Here is a 20,441-nt window from a genome sequence, read left to right as displayed (position 1 = left end):
GCATGCAGATTGTATGGGTTTTAACCCTTGCGATCCCGATGCGTGCTCCCGTATTGCAGCCAGAAAGTCTTGGCTGCATAGACTATATAGTGCAGATCTGCACTATATAGGCTAAATTGTATGCAGATAGTCTAAATTGTATACATAGTCTAAATTGTACAAGTGTGTACACACCTTATGTCTAGCGCAACAGCTCTCACTGCGATAAAGTAAATCTTGACAACCCAATCTATAAATACCAACACATGTCAGCGTGTTATTTCATTTCTAAACTTACCATGAGTTACAATTAGTTATTTCAAAGATAAGTTTGCAAAAAAGAAAATGTCACTTTGATTGAAAGTTGCTTGAGAAGTGCAAGGGTGTAATTAGAAAAAAGAAACAAGCAGTGACAACCAGTAAATACACAAAGTACACAAGTGTGTTTATTACATTTTGCAAGCACTTTGTTCTACATTTCAAAAACGCCAGCATGAAGCTGTTGGCACATTTATGTACAAAACAGATTAATTATAATGCCTGCTACAAAGCATTCTTTGTGAAAATACAAACTCTAATACCAGAGGAAAGCCAAAAAGCATCAACATTATTACACTGATCCATAGGACATTAGTTTAAAAATCACAAACTGCTTGAGACACAAAACTGAAACACTACAATATAGAATTTGAAAGAGGTTTAGAAGAATATTCTTAAACTGTTTTTTAATACTGCACAAATCGGAGAACTGTTGACAGACATAATTGTCAAAATAAAATGTAACTAATCCTACTAAATGTCTAAGCATGCAACAAGTAACTATATTAGTATTATGCTTAATGAACTTCTTTTACAAAAAATCCCCATGATGAGTGCATAATTTTAGATAAAATATTGGAGAAATATCACAAGTTTACTAAATAATGCCAGACAACTTTTTATTTTAACCTAATAAAGCACGCAGCAATTGCTGCATTATTTGTATAGGATGAAGAAAGAGTATTACTTAAAATATTTAATATCAGAATATTAATAAACACACCCAGGGCTGTTATGTATTTGCCAGATATCCCATTAGGGCACATAAATGGGTTGATTTAATAGCGGATGATGCCACCAACGTCTGTGATCCAGTGTGCACATATGCTGCGCTGAGGGTAGTGCAAGATTGTGCATTTTTTTTAGAACACCCCTATGTGTGTGTGCACAATTCAGGTCACAGTTTGGTGATCAAATGCTGGCATTACTACGTTATTGCAATGGAATCACCAGCGCTTGCATCAACCCCAAAGTGCACTTAGCTAAAATATTGCTGACAGAGAGAGAGAGAGATCTGGATATTTTAAAATGAATCACACTCTTTAATGGCCAGGAAGTTTGGCTGAATTGTGGTATAGCTTTCTGTACTAGTGCACCAAGGTTTCAAGTGTCTTGGGATGTCCACGTTGGCCAAGTTGTGATTTATGGGCGTATCCTTCCACTAAGTGTGCAGTACTTGTTGCTTCTTAACTCAGTAACATCAGTGGTTCCTTGTGTTTTGCTTTATTTTGGTGAAGCTTAGTCCAGCCCATGGAAAAACTGCATCCAGTATGTGTAGGCAACAGGTCATTTGCAGGCAATAAATATTCTAGTGCAGAATGCATAAAGGTTAATTAAATGCCTTGTACACATATAGGTGTATATTTTGTGTATTTAACACTACAGGGAAACCAAGAGAAGGCCCGTCTAATGCTATGTTAATACTAGTTAAATCTGGAAAATGCTTTATACTTCATTCTTGATTTTGTATTTATGCATGTATGAACCAGGGCCATCTTAACAGCATTGTAGGCCTTAGGGAAAACAATGCACTGGGGGCCCTACCCAAACATTCATGGGAACCAATTTAAAAACATCATAGCATAGTAGTAGAGGCTACTGCAGTCCTACACCTCTGTATGAAGTGAACGGCAGGCAGTACTTTGATTGGTGGATAGCTTCTTGCCATCGAACAATCAGCAAGCTGATTATCTGGCTGTAGGCTGGCAGAGAATGCTGCCTGATTGCTCTAATTGTTTGACATCCACCCACCACTGCTCAGAAACTTCTAGAATTGTGGGGCCCCGAGCAGTTGTCCAGTGTGCCTATATGTTAAGATGCCCTGGTGTAACAAATCCTAAACTGTTATATTCAAGGGATTAGCGGTACCTAAAATAAGAATATTTGTCTCTCTCTAGTAAATGCTGCCTTTTAAGACCAGGAGCAGATTTACTTACCTGCAATAGAAATAATGCAAGTGGCAATTATTTCTTTAAATCCATTGGTCACACCCACAGATCATCATCAGCATTGACAAATCATGTGTTCGTAACTCTATCAATGGGGGGAAAAGGAACAATTTTACAGATAACTCTTTTCTCTGGCTTAAGTGTCTATGATTAAAGCTGGCCATTCAATGGGTAAAAGCTACCTTGATTTTATCAACCAATTCTAGAATCCCCGTAATTTGCCTTGTAAACAAAAAAAGGTTTATTGGAATTATTCAGATTTGAAAACTTAATCCTATTCATTAATTCTAAAGCTTAGAAATAAAAATAATATTTAATAAAGCAACTGAGAAGGATACATGTAAGCATATTTTCATGCAAAATTCCACTTTCTAATATGTAGCTACAGATTGTTCAAGAGACATTGCAATAAACGTGGATGTTTCCTTATGCAGAACAAAGACTATGTTACACACCTCTAAAGATCACATGTACATACAGTATGCTATCTGTGTTTGTATGATACTTCTAGCACAAATGCTGAACACAATCAGAGGAAGAGTAAGATGCATCAATGTAGATGTACTGTGATAATATTCCATTTGTAAAATGCAACACCCCATAGCCACATGATCAACATTGACCAGCCAACCACTTCTCCATAACTATAAGTGCAAAGTCCTGTAAAAATTGTCATTGCAAGTGGAACCAACTAACCACATCCCCACCCCACAAACAATACTATATAATGTTGGTGGATTCACCCCAAAAACTATCTAATTTTACAATGCACTCACAAAGTTGACCAATAAAGTGCGCAAACAATGTAGGTTTTGTTTTTTCACTACAGCCAAAACAAAATTCTTGCCAGTAATGATAAATTTAAAAGACACCGCATTCCCAGAGCATTCCAAGAGGCAGAATAGAAGAAAACAGCAAATTTGGTCCATTAACACTGTTATGAAAACCCTACGTTATATATTACAATGTTTAAAAGAAAACTAATACATTGGTTTGCTGGAATGATCTCAGAGTTAAACTACATATACAGCTCCATTACTTGAGAGGATGCTGTATATCCAGGGACACAATAGATAATATTCCAAATTTGAAAGAATTTACACATGAGAACACATGTAATTACATCGCTAGCATGACATACTTTACAATAGGTTTTTAAAAAAGAGAAGATCAAATAATAGCCAAATATCTCTAGATTCTTATTTTGCCTATAGATTATTTGATGGCTAAACACCACTTACATGTTTGAGAAAAAACTGGGCAAAGACGTCATTTCAATGGGCGTGCCCATGCATAATTACCACGTTAGGCATGCTCACAATTTTAAACAGATGTCTCTATCACTGTAGTTGCCATAATCTGAGAACTGAGATTGTAATAGCGTACATTAATACTAATATATAACACCAATACAGAAGCACCTGTTAATCTGCCAAACAGAAATGATACCTATGATTCTTCATAGGGCCAAAACACTACTGAGAAGCCTGAACAGTCCATGCATGGTTTAGAACTTAGAGCAGTAAGCAGATTATTGTACATGCTTCCTGTACAACGGTCCCTTTGAAGTTTACCTGTAGGTAAAAGTAGTTTTTGAAACTCAAAACTAAAAAGTATAAAAAGCTTTCTCTTCAAAAACATAGGAAACAATGCAAAATGTTTTATGCAAAACACATATAAAGTGGTTAAAAAAGGAAACAAACATCTTTATTTAACAGTTAGTTTTCTTCATCTAAGAAACCAGTCACCTTATGACAATTTAGGAAGGACTAATAGGGTGCTCCTTGTTATATGACGTTGTCACACTGACCACTGTGAAGATGCCAAGTGCTGGTCAATAAAGGTTACGGAAATAGATGACACTCAACCTATCTTTTAGGAAAAGCACTTAATTTTCATGTACAATGGAAGGGAGGCTGTTAGTTGAAACAACAAAGAACTTAAATGTTACAAAGATGTAGAAGCGTAGTTTTATGTGTAAGCGTTGAGCCGCTCTTTAGAGCGGGTTGAATGGATGTCATGAAGTTCCTGTTCTTCCTTCGACTTGATGTCTTCGTATTTCTGCATTCGGCATGCGTCTTTCACATAAGCCCAGTTAGCAGATAGTACCATTAGATAATGGACCTTTAAAAAAAAAAAAAAAATTGTAACATCACTGATTTTCTATTGCACTTATTGCAGCAGTAACAAAAATACATTTTATAGGTCAGAGTTGTGTAAATGGTATGTAGTTAATAATGTTGACACTGTGATGTTGACAGGCTAAAATGTGAATACATTAGTTTCATATTTAAAATAACATATTGGAGTTAGGACAGGGCTGGCTCTACCATTTGGCAGATGCTTAGGGAACCAGGATCCAGGGGGGAGGGGACATTAAGGATTTCTATAAGGAAAACATCCTTGTTGTCCTTAATGCAGGTGGCAGCTGTGGAACTTCTGAGAAACCACCTACGCAATTTTCCCTTGAGGGGCTGAAGAGTAGGGGATGGTGGCAGTGTGAGGTTGGGGGTTGGGGCAGTTGGTTGAAGTTTTACCTAGAAAACTGAGAAGTTTTACATTGGTAAGGTTTAGGCCAAAGTTAGGGTTATAGCCAAATTTGACTGTCAACAAGCTGTCAGCATTCATAATGTCTACTTGTTAGGAAGGGTATACATGAATAAGATCTGCAATCTTTCGGATGATCGATGTGATTCACCTTAACCCTAGAGCATACATGAGTGCTGGTACACACCAGGAAGATTCAATAAACAACATAATTATCTGTTATTCTATCTCCTTCATTGATATGCACTGCAATGCATGCGATATGCTCGAGGATGAGGCATGCTACCCACTGGGCCACACAATGCAGCATACATATTAGACTATATACACGATTTGTCACTCAGTTATGGCAAATCGTGTACATGCCAGCCTGATGTGTACCCACCCTTAGACTTGTGTCAATATTATGAATGTCAAGATTTTAAATGTTGACACTGAGAACCTATGGACAATCAGATCTTGTTGTCAGGATATACAGTACCACACTGTTTCAATTATATTACTTTAATTATGTAAGAGGGATTGTTTCCATACAGGGATTGTTTCCATACGGTACAGCGGGTTGAGGCTCCACAGCCTGTGGCTGTACAGCTCATCACCCGTCTTTGGCTCATCCTTGCTTCTCACAGGAATATTGCCTTACCAGAAAATTAGCTATAGCAATTTGCAATGAGAAAAGTCACAAATCAACAGTTACTATGGAAACCATGTAACAGCGGAGTCTCTTTCTAACCCGCAAGACAGTACATCCACTGAGCAGCTGGTGAAGCCGGAACAAGGACGTACAGTATAGTTTTCTTTAATACAGAATTACATTATTTAACATTAATTAGTCAGATACAGTATACTATATAGAATGCTTATACTTAAATGTATTGTATTAATGTGAGCATTTAAAACACCATACAAATAAGATAAACTCTGTAGGTGTCCATATTATATTGCTATGATGGATTGGACATTTGATGAGCCTGAAGCAATACTCTCTGTCATATTTCCATGTTGTCAAATAGTACTTTTCAGTATTTAAGGGACATCAAACAGTGTAAGATTAAATAAGTGCAGCATGTCCATGATTGCATTTTATTTTTATAGGGATTCGATACATCCTCTGGCTGCATTGCCATAGAAACACAATGGGTAATGTTTGTAGCAGAGCTTTTGTAGACTAAACTAGGAGTGATTATTCATACGGCTGTGGGAAAGGACACATATTTAAAGGAGACTTAATGGTTCAGTATCTGGAACATTTTTGTAACATTACATAATGTTTTTTATTTTGATGAAAATGGTTTGTTCAATTACAGTTGGTACTTTTACATACAGCATATACTTAAATGATTTTTGTAATTACATTTATTTTGGTTAAAAATACAATCTTGCAATGGATGTTTCCATCATTTGTTGATTACATGGCTAACTGACTCAACTAGGGCTATCCTTTTACCTCAATGCCGGCAAGCACGCAAACCAAATTCCTCGATTACCAGCCACGAGTCCCTTTTCTCTGAGAAAACACATCGGTCTGGAACTTATCATGAATCCCATGTATTTTTTGCCTGAAAACTTGACTTTTTTGGTTGTAAACAAAAAATGGGCTATGTATAGCCCAAAAATGACCATCAGGGAAAAATTGATAGCCTGTTTATTCCGGCTAAAATTTTGTGTACAGGTATTTGGACCCACCCCCCACTGTATGTCAGACAAGTTATACACCATTGGAAGGTGTGTATGCGGATGAAGATGGTCGCTGAGTGTTTGAGTATGGGAGAGCTGTGAGCGAAATGTCAAGAGAAGAGGGCTTTGACAACAGGAGGGAAGAGGGCCTAGTAAGGGGTTAGATTAGGGGTTACTCTGTTAACCCCTAATACATTCAGATTCAAATAAACTCCCAAGAAAAAAAGTACAATTAAAGAACGTAAAATCTATCTTTAAGCTGGAGAACTAGATCTTTGATATATGGGGAGAATACTGTATATACTGTAGGAATGCATCATTGCTTTAATTAACTATTTGCACTAAGCTACTCTTCCATCATCAACAATATGGCTAGTAAACCTGATCCATCTACACCACAATGACATAGACCATGGAGCTACAAATACATTTATACTAAATAATGAGATTCACTTTGTAAAACATATTGCAAATTATTAATTTAATTAGACAATTTGATATATGTTTATACGGCATGCACATAATATAAATGGTGTACTGTAGCATAATTTAATGTAAATCTTCATTATATGAACCCCTTACCATAGCAATAACTGCAGCTCCAGCACCAGCCAATGCCACAATGAAGAGATGGAACGTCATGTTCAGCTAAAGAGGAAAAACAACAACAAAAATACTGTAAATCATAAATGCAATCAACAGACTACAGCAGACTATGGAAGAATAAAAATTATGGAATGCCTTCTTATCCTGTACCATCGTGAGTGTTCAATACGCCTGCCAATTGCATAGATGGATTCCTCTGCATTGCACCCATTGCCTACACATTGTGGAGGTGTCTGTTTTATAATCAGAACAAATTGTAGTAAGAAGGCAGCTCAAAGTTCTTGAAATGAAATAGGCAGCCTTCTTGTTATTATTCACTGAGCCCACAAATTCGATGTGTGTAGGATCAGCTGATATTACTGTATGAACCGCATATGGAGAGATTTGTACACATAAGGAGGACAAATTTACCAACATTTGAAGTTTCCTCTCCGGGATGAGCCCAGGAAAGAGATGAAGGTAGGCAGAGTTGGAGGCAGGCAGAGCTGGACTGGTGGTTACATAAAGCCCCCCACCACCACCAGCACCATCGCAGTTAAATGTTGCAATTCACTAATATTTTTATATGGAGAGTTCTAAAAGGGCATATTACTTGCATCATTAGACCCCAACCACTTAGTGGTGTCTGTGGGTTTCATTACTATCCCCATTCTGCCCACTTCACTAGAAAAAGTACAGGATGTTGGAAGGGTGATCTTCCATGGGTGCATGGGACTACCCAAAAAATCATGTGTCTCCTGAATATTCTGGGAGAGAATGCAAATATGGGCTATGCAGATTGTAATGTAATGTATATACCGAGTACCCCCAGTACAGGCCACTACACTGCAGCATTCAGTGTTCAGACTAGCTTCCTTAGCCCCGATACCCACTGTTATCAGGTATTATGCTTTGCATGCCTGATGCGCCGCGGTCTGCCAGCCACAAGGCCAATTTCTTACGACAAAATAACTGCGATAATGATGTTTTTATAGGCCAAAATGCCATTGGGGCTAATGGGATAGCGCGCATAATAGCACCAACAGGAGCTACCACAATGTTAGGCTTCCTATTGATTGGTAGATTCATCTGGTATAGCTCACATGCAATTGGTATAGCTCACAGATAATGGGCAATAGGTCAACCCTAAAAGTTCAACATGCACAAGGCTGACACTGGAAAAAAGTTGACACGTGCAAAAGGTTGACACGGAAAAGGTCAACATGAGGTTTGACGTTTGTCGTTGTCAATGTAAGTAGAACCCTCTCCATCCCCTGCCGATTGCACATGTGCTGGCTGATGGGAAAGTTGACAGATCCCACCTTTTATTAAGTAACCGATCATGTGTATGATTCATATGGGAGGGACTGGATAACTCACGTCAGTAGATTCACACATCCTGAGGAAGGTTTCCGATGGCGTACACAATTTCTTTTCCTCCCCGATAGTTACAATACCTGCAATAAATTAGACATTACAAATCAATGCAAGTACGTACTTGCTAAGAATGTTTTATTTCACTTATACAGATTCATTACCAACACCTGTACACCTACCAACACCTACACACCCACACAATTGCAACTTTTAGATGACTAAAATAGGATACAACATACAGTAATTTTGTGTTAAGAACACAGTGACATACAGTAATGTATCACACTTATTTCCCGCCAAGGAAGATACATGTGACAAGTGTACCACTTTCTATCCTGACCTGCTGTGATATATTGCTTTACGATGAACTACATCTCGTACTAGTATATGTAATCATCTGTTGGTAATAAACCCATCTATATCTGATGTGAAAGAGATGAGTAATAATAATGTTCTCAAGAACTTCTGACCCGAAAACTAAATCATACAGAGACTACCGGAGTCAAACATTAGAAGCAAGAAGCTTCTTTCGTTCTTTCATTGCCAAGGAATTTGGACTTGTGGCACCAGCAAAGTGCGATAGACACACAGTTTTTTTATACAAATGGCACGATTTACTTTCTGCAGTCATAATTTATTTACAGTATCTAATATGTGACAAATAATATAGCTACCGTATGTGGTTTGCAAAAAAACTAAATCAATTAATCTTTTATATAAAGTATGAATTTGTAAATGACAGCTGGATACAATTATTTTACAGATTATTCCAGGAATTAAAAATAATAAGAATCTTTTAATAAAAAAAAAAAAAGTGTGTTTATTTACTTGGGCGAGATGTACAGTAGGTGCATATACCGGAGATGAGTACTAAGACACGAAGGGCACAGATGAATAGGGTGAATACGCTGAGGGTGGTGCAGAGTCTAAACCCACAGGTGGTCTTCACCAGGAAGTCCCACAAGGAACTATGGAATTTGCTGTGCCTGACGGGCAGGTCGTGGAACTCTGCCAAAGTCTCCCTTATTCAAGCTGTAAGTTCTGGGGTTGTGCATGAGAAACAGACTTTAGAACTGGTAATACTAGGTGTTAATGGACTGGGTAACAATGGCACAAATATATTGGGTACTTGTGTAGTTTCACGGTGGCACTGGGATCGCATCGCATGCAATTTGCATAGTCCGCGGATTGCATTGCATTGCACGCAAATCGCATATTATGCGGTGCAATGTGATTTAGCACACCCCCACTATTACTTAGCACACCCCCACTATCCACGTCACCCTGAAGCGTGGGCAAGCGGACACGATAAGCGTCCTCCCGACCTGCGAGCCATGGAGCACAAAGCGTGGCGAGCGGCCGCGGAAAACAAGCTCAAAACGTGGCGAGTGCAGTGAGTCCCTGGAGGGGACGCAGATTACTTAACGTGTATTCCGCATCCCTTCGAGGGGCTCGCTGTGCTCACCACACTTCAGGCTCGGTGGCTTACTGCGCTTGCAACACTTTATGAAATCAACTCCACGCCAACATGGATAGTGTGGTTATGAACAGATCGGGAGGACGCGTATCGCGTGCGCTCGCCACACTTCAGGGTGACATGGATAGTGGGGGTGTGCTAAACATGGATAGTGGGGGTGTGCTCAATCACATTGCATCACATCACACGCTATCAAATCGCATACTGCACAAGTACCATCACATTGCACGCAAATTGAATGCGATGCAAACCCAGTCCTGCCGTGAAACGACACAAGTACCGTATATTGGGCTGGGTACCGATGACACAAGAAAACATCGGACTGGTTATCTGTGATACAGGAGTATCTGACTTCTCACCGATGGCACAGGAGTATCAGACTGGTTACCAATGGAACAGGAGTATCAAACTGATTACCAATGGTACAGGTATATCGGGCTGGTTCCTGATGGTACATTTATATCAAGCTGTCTACCGATAAGGCCAGGATATCAGACTGGATACCGTTGGTACAGGCTAGTCTGCGCTGAGGTAACCTGAACTGGGCACAGAGACTTGAATATGGAAGCTGTAGTTGGAATAGGTTATAACAGGTAAATAACCAGGAGGAAAACAGCAGCAGAGAGTCCAGCTAGCTGGTAACACATGAGTAGCCTGCATCCTTGGGATAACTTCTCTGGAGCAAACACAGGATGAAGACTTTTGTTCAAGGTGCTGGATGATTGTGGGAGGCCTGCTTATATACTCCAAGGTACCTTACCTGGTTCTACCTGTGTCATGTGATCACACCTGGGTTTGCTGGATAGGTGAGCAGTGTCCAGCTGATTGCAGGAACAGACACAGGAACATCATGCAAAACACCTCCAGTGGTCACTCTGCTATACAGAGTGCACCAGCAGGCCGGTAACTGACGCGCATGGACAGTGCTATTACTGTGAAAACCGCGATTCCTGACAGTCACATAGGCAGTGCAAAAGACAATCTTAGTGTAATGGATAACGGATGCCTTACTGTCTCCCAGGTATTCTCTGTGGTTATGCATTTGCATTGCCATCTTTCTATACTTATATCAGTGCATACATGGCCACTCTCCCACATTCCAACAATTGTCTGGGGAAGATGTTGGGGGCTTAATAATATATTATCTATGTATGCAATGGGTCTCTACGGCCCATCCACTGTAATGTAATGCTGCAAATACTCACAAAACATTGTGGGCAATTAAATACAATTCTTAACCATTTTTTGCACTTGGAAGAACTGAGGCCAAGTCAATCAGTCAGTCGGCAGACATATTGGCAAGATAGACCTGCAAGGTGCTAGATATTGTCCTGCTTGGGTGTGAGGAAATACCCAGAATCTGAGATAAAGTAGAAAGACACTTACCAAACTGACGAAGATCCAAACAAAAGTTTGCTTCACCAACTAACGTTGCATTCCGGCAAACAGTCCAAACATTGAAGTACATGTAGACAGGTAGGGAGGTGAAAGCTGTGATTCCAAGCCAGGCTAACATGAAGAGGTATGTCAGCATGATAAACTAAAATATAAACAAATGAACAACTATTTTATTTAATGCAACAACAAAACTCACATTGTTTCCTATTAGTATTTAAGGAAAGATTAGCAATAAATTAATCTAATTCAGGTTGTCTTAATGTGACAGCTAGTAACAGTTTACATATGTTGCTTATATATAAGAATAATTTGAGGCTATAATAGGCAGTGTAAGAATTGAGGCTATAAGTAGAGGCAATGTGAGAAGTGGGGCAAGAAGAAGATTCAATGTAAGAAGTGAGGCTAGAAGAAGAGATAATGTCAGAAGTGAGGCTAGAAGAAGAGGCAATGTCAGAAGTGAGGCTAGAAGAGGCAATGTCAGAAGTTAGGCTAGAAGAGGCAATGTAAGAGTGAGGATAGAAAAGGCAATGTAAGAAGTGATGCTAGAAGAAGAGGCAATATCAGAAGTGAGGCTAGAAGAGGCAATGTCAGAAGTTAGGCTAGAAGAGGCAATGTAAGAGTGAGGATAGAAAAGGCAATGTACTGTAAGCAGTGATGCTAGAAGAAGAGGCAATGGCAGATGTGAGGCTAGAAGAAGAGGAAATGTAAGAAGTGAGGCTAGAAAAAGAGGCAATGTAAGAAGTGAGGCTAGAAGAGGCAATGTAAGAGTGAGGATAGAAGAGGCAATGTAAGAAGTGAGGCTAGAAGAGGCAATGTAAGAAGTGAGGATAGAAGAGGCAATGTAAGAAGTGAGGCTAGAAGAAGAGGCAATGTAAGAAGTAAGGCTAGAATAAGAGGCAATGTAAGAACTGAGGCTAGAAGAAGAGGGCAATGTAAGAACTGAGGCTAGAAGAAGAGGCAATGTAAGAAGTAAGGCTAGAAGAAGAGTCAATGTAAGAAGTGAGGCTAGAAGAGATAATGTAAGAAGTCAGGTTACAGAATGGTTTCTCTTGTTAGATAAACTACTGTATATTCATTGAGTAGGTCACTGTAGTCTTCAGGGTATTATACGACTACAGAGGTTTTCACAGATGCTATCCTTAGAAAGCAAATAATATTCCAGTAAACAATAATACTGCTGTAACCATTATCACATGAATGAGTATTTATAGCAAAAGTAAAAGTTACATCTTTTATAATCTATGTATTTATCTTTAATGAAGGGCACTTTGTTCATTATTTTTTGGAAGAAGAGGAAGTGGCAGAAGAGGAAGAATAGGAAGCAGAGTATAAAGTCTAAAAGGAAGCGAAGGAGGAGGAGGAGGAGGGAGAAGAGGAAGTGGAGGAGGATGAAGAAAAAGAGGAAGAGGAAGCGGGGAAGGAGATCTACTGTAAATTTCCTTAATATACAAGAAGGTGCATGGCACCCCTCTGCCCTCACAAAGTAAATGTGCATTCAGTGTCCTGTAACTCTTTCCTCTGTCCTACTCAACACTAAAGCTGGATACACACCTACAGATTTACCTGTCCAATCTATCTGGTGGGAACAAAAAACAGGAAATGTATGGGAGCAAAGGACAATCAAAAATTTGCTCCCAAACACTGGAAAACAGACAATGGTCAATCAGACAAACATTTTTTTCCAAGCAATTGTTATTGTCTTGAAAAAGTCACACATACTCCACTAAGGACACTGCTTCGCCTCTACCCATATTTTTTAGTGTGGACATTTTTGTATAATGAACATATTATTTTTATCACCTTGGATTACTCATTGAGGGATAAAAGAAACCATTATAGGATTACAACAGCCGTGAACATCGTGAGTATGGGTACGCTACCCACATCTGTATTATAAAGAAATCATTATATGAATAATCGACCATACTGTATGTTAAAGTGAGTTACTGTAGGCAGGGCCAGATTAAAGCTTTTTTTTTTTAGCTAAAGGTTTTGTGCATGGGAGTGGGGTAGTGCTGCAGCTTCACCTATCTGCCAAGGTGACAATGATTAATGGTGCTGAGCATGGGGTGCCAGGGAACACTGACTGCACAAGTGTGCTGTGCATTACTGGGAGTTGACCAAGTCCCATGACACTTTGCACAAGAGGGCAGAGGCTGAGAGGTTTGTGCTGAGCTCTGATTGGTGTAGCTCATTACATGCTTCTCAGGCCCATGGAGGACAGCAGCAGCAGCAGCCTAGTCATGGGAGGGTTTCTAATAAGAGGCAGCACTGGGACTGTGAGGTCTCCTCCTTACTCTGTTGTTACTACAGAGTAAGGTGCAGAGGGACAAACACAGGCTTTTCCTGTGGTATGTATGTGTGTGTATATATATATATATATATATATATATATATATATATATATATATACATAATATCCCCTGCAGTTACCCATTGACCAAGTTTATACTGCCTTTACTCTGTGTTTTGACAGTGTAATAATCTCCCATGCAGTTTGCGGCCAGTAATGACAAGTGCAAGGGGGCCCTCATGTCTAAAAGTGCCCCGGGCCCCCCAAAGGCTTAATCTGGCACTGACTGTAGTTACGTTTTGTCTGTAAATGTACCCAACCACCGATCACGGCGATCACAGATATAAATTTTCCCCCCTCTGATCTTTCTTTACATGTAAAATCACATCCTGAGGGCAAGACCTACATTTGGCTAGGAGAAAAAGAGAATATAATATAAAGGGAGTATTTATAGTTATCACTCGCTTTTTTCTTTTTCTTGGTTAACCCAAGGGAAATGCTTGTTTCGGTATACTGTCTTCTCTTCTTAAATTGTTTTTGTCTATTTCCAGCATTTGAGAGCAATTGTTGATTGTAGTTTGCTCATATACTGTACAGTACATCTCCAGATTTTTGTCCACACCAGACAGATTGGACAGATAAATATTTTTGTGTATCCTTACTCTTTCTCCAGCAGTTCTCTGTTGTAGCCTTGTTTATAACTTAAATAAATCATGAGGCTTCATCAGATCTGTTTTTATTACGTGTCACTTTTCTCTGATTGAGGATTTTGTATTACATTGGTCAGAGTACAAATACAAATTCACTTCACCAGTCAGACTGCAATGCACAAATCCAGGCACACTGAGTATACAGCTGTATTTGCACAGAAGAAGAGTACAGAAGATGTTTGGGGTTCACCTTAAATGATTGTATTCATTACCTACTGTTGCTCACACTGTACAATCAAATGCAGTTATATAAGGGTGTAGTAAGCAATAAACCAAGAGATTATGGGGGTTATTCAGTTTGGTACGGTGAAACGTGCGTACGGTCCGTCACACCGTGCGTTTTCCGTACGCTCACAGTGAGCGTAAGTCCGCCCACAGAACAGCCGCACACGGACGGTCACAGACAACGACAATGGGGAGTGGCGTTCACTTGAGCGTACGCCACTGTGCACAGACAGATCTCCCTCTTAGCCACCGATACCTGGCGTACATCTGAGCGTACGCCACAGTGCACGGACGGATCTCGTCCGTTTTCCCACGACACCTTCCGTATATCTGAGCGTACGCCACATGCAAACATGTTCTAATATTGTTCAAAATAAGACTTTAGAGTGTGATAGGCAGATGGTGGGATCCTTTGTTAGAGATATGTGATTGCAATAATGTGCTTGGTGGCATCTTACATACAGAGTGTGCTACATAAAGTTCATAGCACATATGAAAGTGCATAATGTATGTTCTTGGGAAAAAAAATACAGATTCTGTGAAAAATAGTGGCCATGGCTTTAGGACATTGCTCCACCATTGCAAGTAGAAATTGCACGATCCGCCCGTATACGGTCCCACCGTACCAAACAGAATAACCCCCTATAAGTAAATGTGATGTTGTTACTATTTTTGCTGGTTTGCAAGCTTGTGCACAAATCATTTATTTTCACAGAGTATGTTATCCAAATGCAATGTATGAAGATGCTGATTTCCTGCGTTCCATCTGTGCTCCTGCTAATTAGAATCTGCTGCCTGTATACTGACAGGACTTGGCACCAATTACTACAGCATTAATGAAATCCTTTACACTTTATTTATGAAGAATGCCTTACCCAGGATTCTTTTCTTAAGCGATTTTATTACACTTTATAATTAAAAGATAAAGTGAATATAAACCTTATGTGATGACAAAGCAAATAAATCCATAGGAAATACTACACATTTATGAAACTTATTGGGGCATATTTACTAAAGAGGTGATGTTGTCTGAAAACCAATCAGATTTTGTCTCTCAATTCTTTATTACATCCTAGAAAATGATAGACATAATCTGATTGGTTGCTATGACCAACATAACCTCTTTTCATTTTTAGAGGCTTTCATAAATGTACCCCATTGTATCATTGGTAACATATGCTGGCTGCTGCCCTAGGTACCCAGTGAATCAATGGGCCGAATTCGCTCCTCCGCTGATGTTGGGGGTTTGCGCATGTTCAAACCCCCGGAAGCAAATGCCTTCGCCATGCCCACATAAACGGTGGGCACACCCATGGAAACACTGGGCGTACCCCTGTGAATGCAGGCATTTCGATACCTGCATGGGGCGGGTGGCTAACATCACATGACGTCAATGCCCGTCCCGAATTAGGCCAGTTGTGGCCAGAATAAAATTCATTCTATAGAGACCATCAAATGACTTTTCTCCTGTTCGGCCATATGTGAGCAGATGTGTATGTGAACACATCCGCTTACATGCTAGTGGTGGCTGGGGGGGCTGGCATTCGGCGGGCAGCATTTAACTGATCGCTAGGCTGCGCATATACACAGCTTAGCAAACAGGTCTGAATCAGGCCTGAAGTTAATTCATCACTCTGTGTGCTGATAGTTTGTGTGCACCCTGTTTTAGCTTACATGCCACATGCATGCACTTTTAGTCAAGTTATCTTGCTTTATTCTCACCATTGCACCATACATACAGTGTTAATGATGGCAGGAACAGACTGAGCTAAATTATAATGGTCTACAAACCATCCCACTCCGCATTAACACACATGTCCAAAACAAACACTGCACCCAGACCTCAGTATTTATCATGGGTGTCCATTTACCAATAACCGCTTGGAAATTAGTAGTTTGACCAGGGTTGCCGACTTTCAGCAGCCATTTGGGGGGCGGGGCTTGAGCGTGATGTCATTAAGCCCCACCCCATTATGTACAATAGGCTAATTCACGGATCTCCGTGAAGGGGGAGGGGTTAAAATGACGTGATTGTGCCATTTTAGCTCCGCCCCCTCCTCTGAGACCCGCGGATGGCGGCATTTAAATGCCCTGATTGGGGGTCACAGTGGGGGTCCCCCTGAATCCGGGAGGGTTGCCCACCTTTCCGGGGGGCCGGGAGGGGGACTCCCGGCCATTCGGGAGGGTAGGCAACCCTGAGTTTGACACTGCTAGTTTTACTCTTACAATGTAATAAATATATAGGAATTGTAATATATGTAAAAGACAATCAGCATTTATAAATGTGAATGTTAGCATAGCAACATACCCATGCGCTCACGCATCTGCCGCAATTTGTGATTTTGAAATCCCCATAGAGATCCTTAATGGCACCGGTTGTGAAGAATCCTTCTACCATCAGCAGAATACCATACACGAAGAAGGCAGCGGCTATGCCGTAGATGACATACTTGAAGATATCAATCCTAAGAACACGAATGGGCATTCAGGTTAGACATTTTTCTTTAAAAATCATGTAAACATTACAGCATAAAACATAACTAACCAACATAATGATACATACCACTTCATATAGATTTATCAAAATGGTACATGTGAGTTATCCGGACGCCCGATTTGAAAATCGGGTCGGATCGGGCACATCGCATCGCATCGCATGCGACCATCGGATGCGATGCGATGCGATGCGATGCGATGACCCGATTTTTCCATAGGAATCAATGTTAAAATGGACTGAGTCCATTTTAACATGGAATTCAATGGGAAAAAGGGGTCCTTTTCATACCCCTACTATCCAAGTGGGCATGGAGTTGGATATAAACCTGTGGCGAGCGTAGCGAGCCACCGAGCCCGAAGCGTGGCGAGCGTAGCGAGCCCCGCGAGGGGACACAGGTTTATATCCAACCCAGGTTTATACGCTCGCCACAGGTTTATATCCAACTCCATGCCCACTTGGATAGTAGGGGTATGAAAAGGACCCCTTTTTCCATAGGAATCATTTTAACATTGATTCCTATGGAAAAATCGGGTCATCGCATCCGATATCGCATGCGATGCGATGCGATGCGATGCGATATCGCATCGCATCGCATCTGATTGTATGCCTTAACTTAAGGCATACAATCAAAAAATCGGGCGTCCAGATAACTCACAAGTACCATCAAAATGTACATTCTGTAGTGCCTTACAGAAGGAACATAAGGCCTGATTCTGGTACACACGCAAAAGCAAAATCGCTCTCTAATGGACAAAATCATGGAGGTTATTCTGATCACCACGCTCTCCCTTACGTGCCCACGCAGGGGAGCGATGGTGAGTGACTGCGCATGTGCATAAAATTTAATTTGCATGTGCAGCCGCTTTGTGCAAGTGGGCTTGGCAAAGTTCTCATTCGCCGTCCTGTTCGCACCTAGCAGTGCGGGCATGGGGTGGCGGCGGGCTGGGCCCATGGGAATGCCAAACATTTCATGGGCATCCCCATGAAAATGCTGGGTGTTCCCATGTAAATGCACCCATGAGGCGGATGCGGGAGGAGGGCAGCTGACATCAGCGGATGTCAGCTGCCCGCCCACTTCCCATACAGGGCACTCGCAGAGGTGTCTTACATCTGCAAGCACCTGCAAAATCATTCGATAGTTGGCGACCATCAAATGATTTTGTCTTCACACGTAAGGCTGTGAATGGATGTTTATGCTAAACATCCATTCACATGCATGCAGGGATGTTCAGCGTGCAAGCGAGGGTGGGTGTTTCTGGGGGCGGCATTTAAATGCTTTATTTTTACACTGCAATATAGATATCAGTTTGAAGTATGAACCCCACCCAACTCTAACTCTCTCTGCACATGTTATATCAGCTCCAATAGTGGAACTCCAGGAGGCTATGGAGTCATTTGCCGCCGGGCTCCTGGCCAGAAGGGGGCGCTGACTCCATTGCCTCCCGGTTGATGGGTGGTTTAGGGAATGGACTTAAGGTGCGTACACACTGGGCGATATATCGCCCGGCAATATATCGCTGTGTGATATATCGCCGAGCGATACAGATGGAGCGGGTCTCTTCTTTGCAGGAGATGGCGATGGTGATGCCAGCCGCCATCCCCCGCCACCCGCCATCTGTATCTGCGAGATGCGCGCACGTCCCCTTTCGCACGGTTCCCCCTGGTCCCCACCGGCTTGTCGGCGGTCACCGAGGTCCCCAACGCCTCCCCGCACCCCCCCTAACCCTGTCCGTCTCCCTGAAGCGGAGACAGACAGGGTTCCCGTCGCCCCGCCGCCTGTAAACTGAGACGCGCGTGCGCCTCAGTCAGATGAGAGCCGGGCTGCTGGTGACGTTCTGGCGATTCGCCAGCAAGAGGGAGCCTGGCTCCATCTGTATATCGCTCAATGTCTCCTTTTCATCAGTGACCAGAGATAACAACATATACGCAAAATAACTATAGTTTTTTTAAATTACTGAGCTTTCACCAACTACAATAAAAGCCAGATAGTTAAAATGCAGATTCTGATAACATAAAAGCTGTATAACATCAGCTTTAAGTGCCGCATATGTATAGATCTTGTGGAGACTCTCAATGTCTGTGAATCTAAAGGAACAAGGATTTATTGGCCCTGCCCCCACACCAAAGATCTGAATTGTGCCATGAAGGGGTAGAGCCTAACAGCATTGTGCGTGTCCTTCCTGCTACTGAACCTCTGCTTTGGTGACTTTAGGGGGGAGGAGGTGTGTGTGTGTGTTTTATACATGTATGTGTGTATGTAAGGCTGTTTCTAGCCTATTAGGCTACCTGTAACTGTAAAAATGTGCCCATACACAGCCCCCATACACAGGATTAAGTATGTGCACCTGGAAGGGGGTATGGTCTAGCAGGGAGGGGTGTGGCCTTGCTGAAAAAGACTTCCTTGAAAACCTGGTCCCAACTCAGGAGGAGCCGAGCACCCACCACAAAAGGCCTCTCGGATGTGGAGTCAGACTACAGGCTTTAGCAGCGGCAGCGCAGTGTGTAGCCAGGACAGAGAAGACTGGGCGGCGCGACAGCTGGACCCCACGAACATGGAAGCACATAGTTCCGCCTCCACCCTCCAAAGGCATGCAGCAAAAATGTAAACCGTTACACATTATGCCACACACCGTAATGCCCATTACACATTATACACATTATACCACACACTGTAATGCCTATTACATATTATGCTACTTAAGTGCATAAGTGGTCGACCTAGTTACTGTCGACCTAGATCTTTTCGACCCAGGGACCGCATACCCATTAAACAACACCAACTAAACCAGAGGTGGCCAGAAGGTCGATCACGATCTACCTGTCGATCACAGGCCTTCCGCCGGTAGATTGCAATCGGTTTTATAGTTTACAGCCCCTGTTAGAATATTCTGCTGACTGAAGCCTCTCAGGGCTTCAGCATTCCCAGTAGTGCATTGCACGGGTGCACGGGTGTTGTCACCGTGTGATAGTAAGTTAGTAAGAGTTCCTGTGCTCTGTAATAATTAATTAAGCTCCTGACAATTAAGCTCCTGTGCTGTGGGGGAGGGGGGAGAGGAGAATGACACCGGGTGTCACCGCATGCAGGGGTGGCTTGATCTAGGATTGCATGGGATAAAGTTTTCAGTTATTTATTCAAATTGTCTAATACCCTTATGTTTATGCCATAAACATAAGGGTGTTAGACAATGTGAATAAATAACTGAAATGCAAACCCAGCAAATTGTATGTTGTTACATGTTAATGACCCCAAACAAGCCAAGGATTTTCTCTAAGGTGCCTTATTCATTTATGGTGGCATAGGATAGGGTAGAGTGGGGTGTTGGAGAAGGGGAGAACAGGGACTCTTGCTCATTGTTTTATGGCCCCCATATTTTTAAATGGTTATTCTGCTGTTATTTGGGGGGAGGTG

The 20,441-nt window shown here is 41.5% G+C and overlaps 1 protein-coding gene across 1 annotated transcript in view; it reads right to left on the bottom strand.

Moving 5' to 3' along the window:
- Positions 1-399: 399 nt before the first annotated feature.
- Positions 400-20,441, bottom strand: part of GPM6A (glycoprotein M6A) — a 163,215-nt gene continuing 143,173 nt past the window's right edge. The window contains exons 3-7 of the mRNA XM_083170819.1: positions 16,844-17,000; positions 11,296-11,449; positions 8,436-8,512; positions 7,053-7,118; positions 400-4,370 (exon numbers count right to left, since the gene is read on the bottom strand). Of these exons, the coding sequence (XP_083026945.1) occupies positions 4,218-4,370; positions 7,053-7,118; positions 8,436-8,512; positions 11,296-11,449; positions 16,844-17,000 (607 nt within the window). The 3' untranslated portion in view covers positions 400-4,217. The remainder of the gene's footprint in view (positions 4,371-7,052; positions 7,119-8,435; positions 8,513-11,295; positions 11,450-16,843; positions 17,001-20,441) is intronic.

Source organism: Crinia signifera, chromosome 1, assembly GCF_055691185.1.
Source record: "Crinia signifera chromosome 1, ASM5569118v1, whole genome shotgun sequence".
Classification (NCBI taxonomy): domain Eukaryota; kingdom Metazoa; phylum Chordata; class Amphibia; order Anura; family Myobatrachidae; genus Crinia; species Crinia signifera.
Note: the sequence above shows the minus strand (reverse complement) of the source record. Positions and strands in the feature narration are given on the sequence as shown.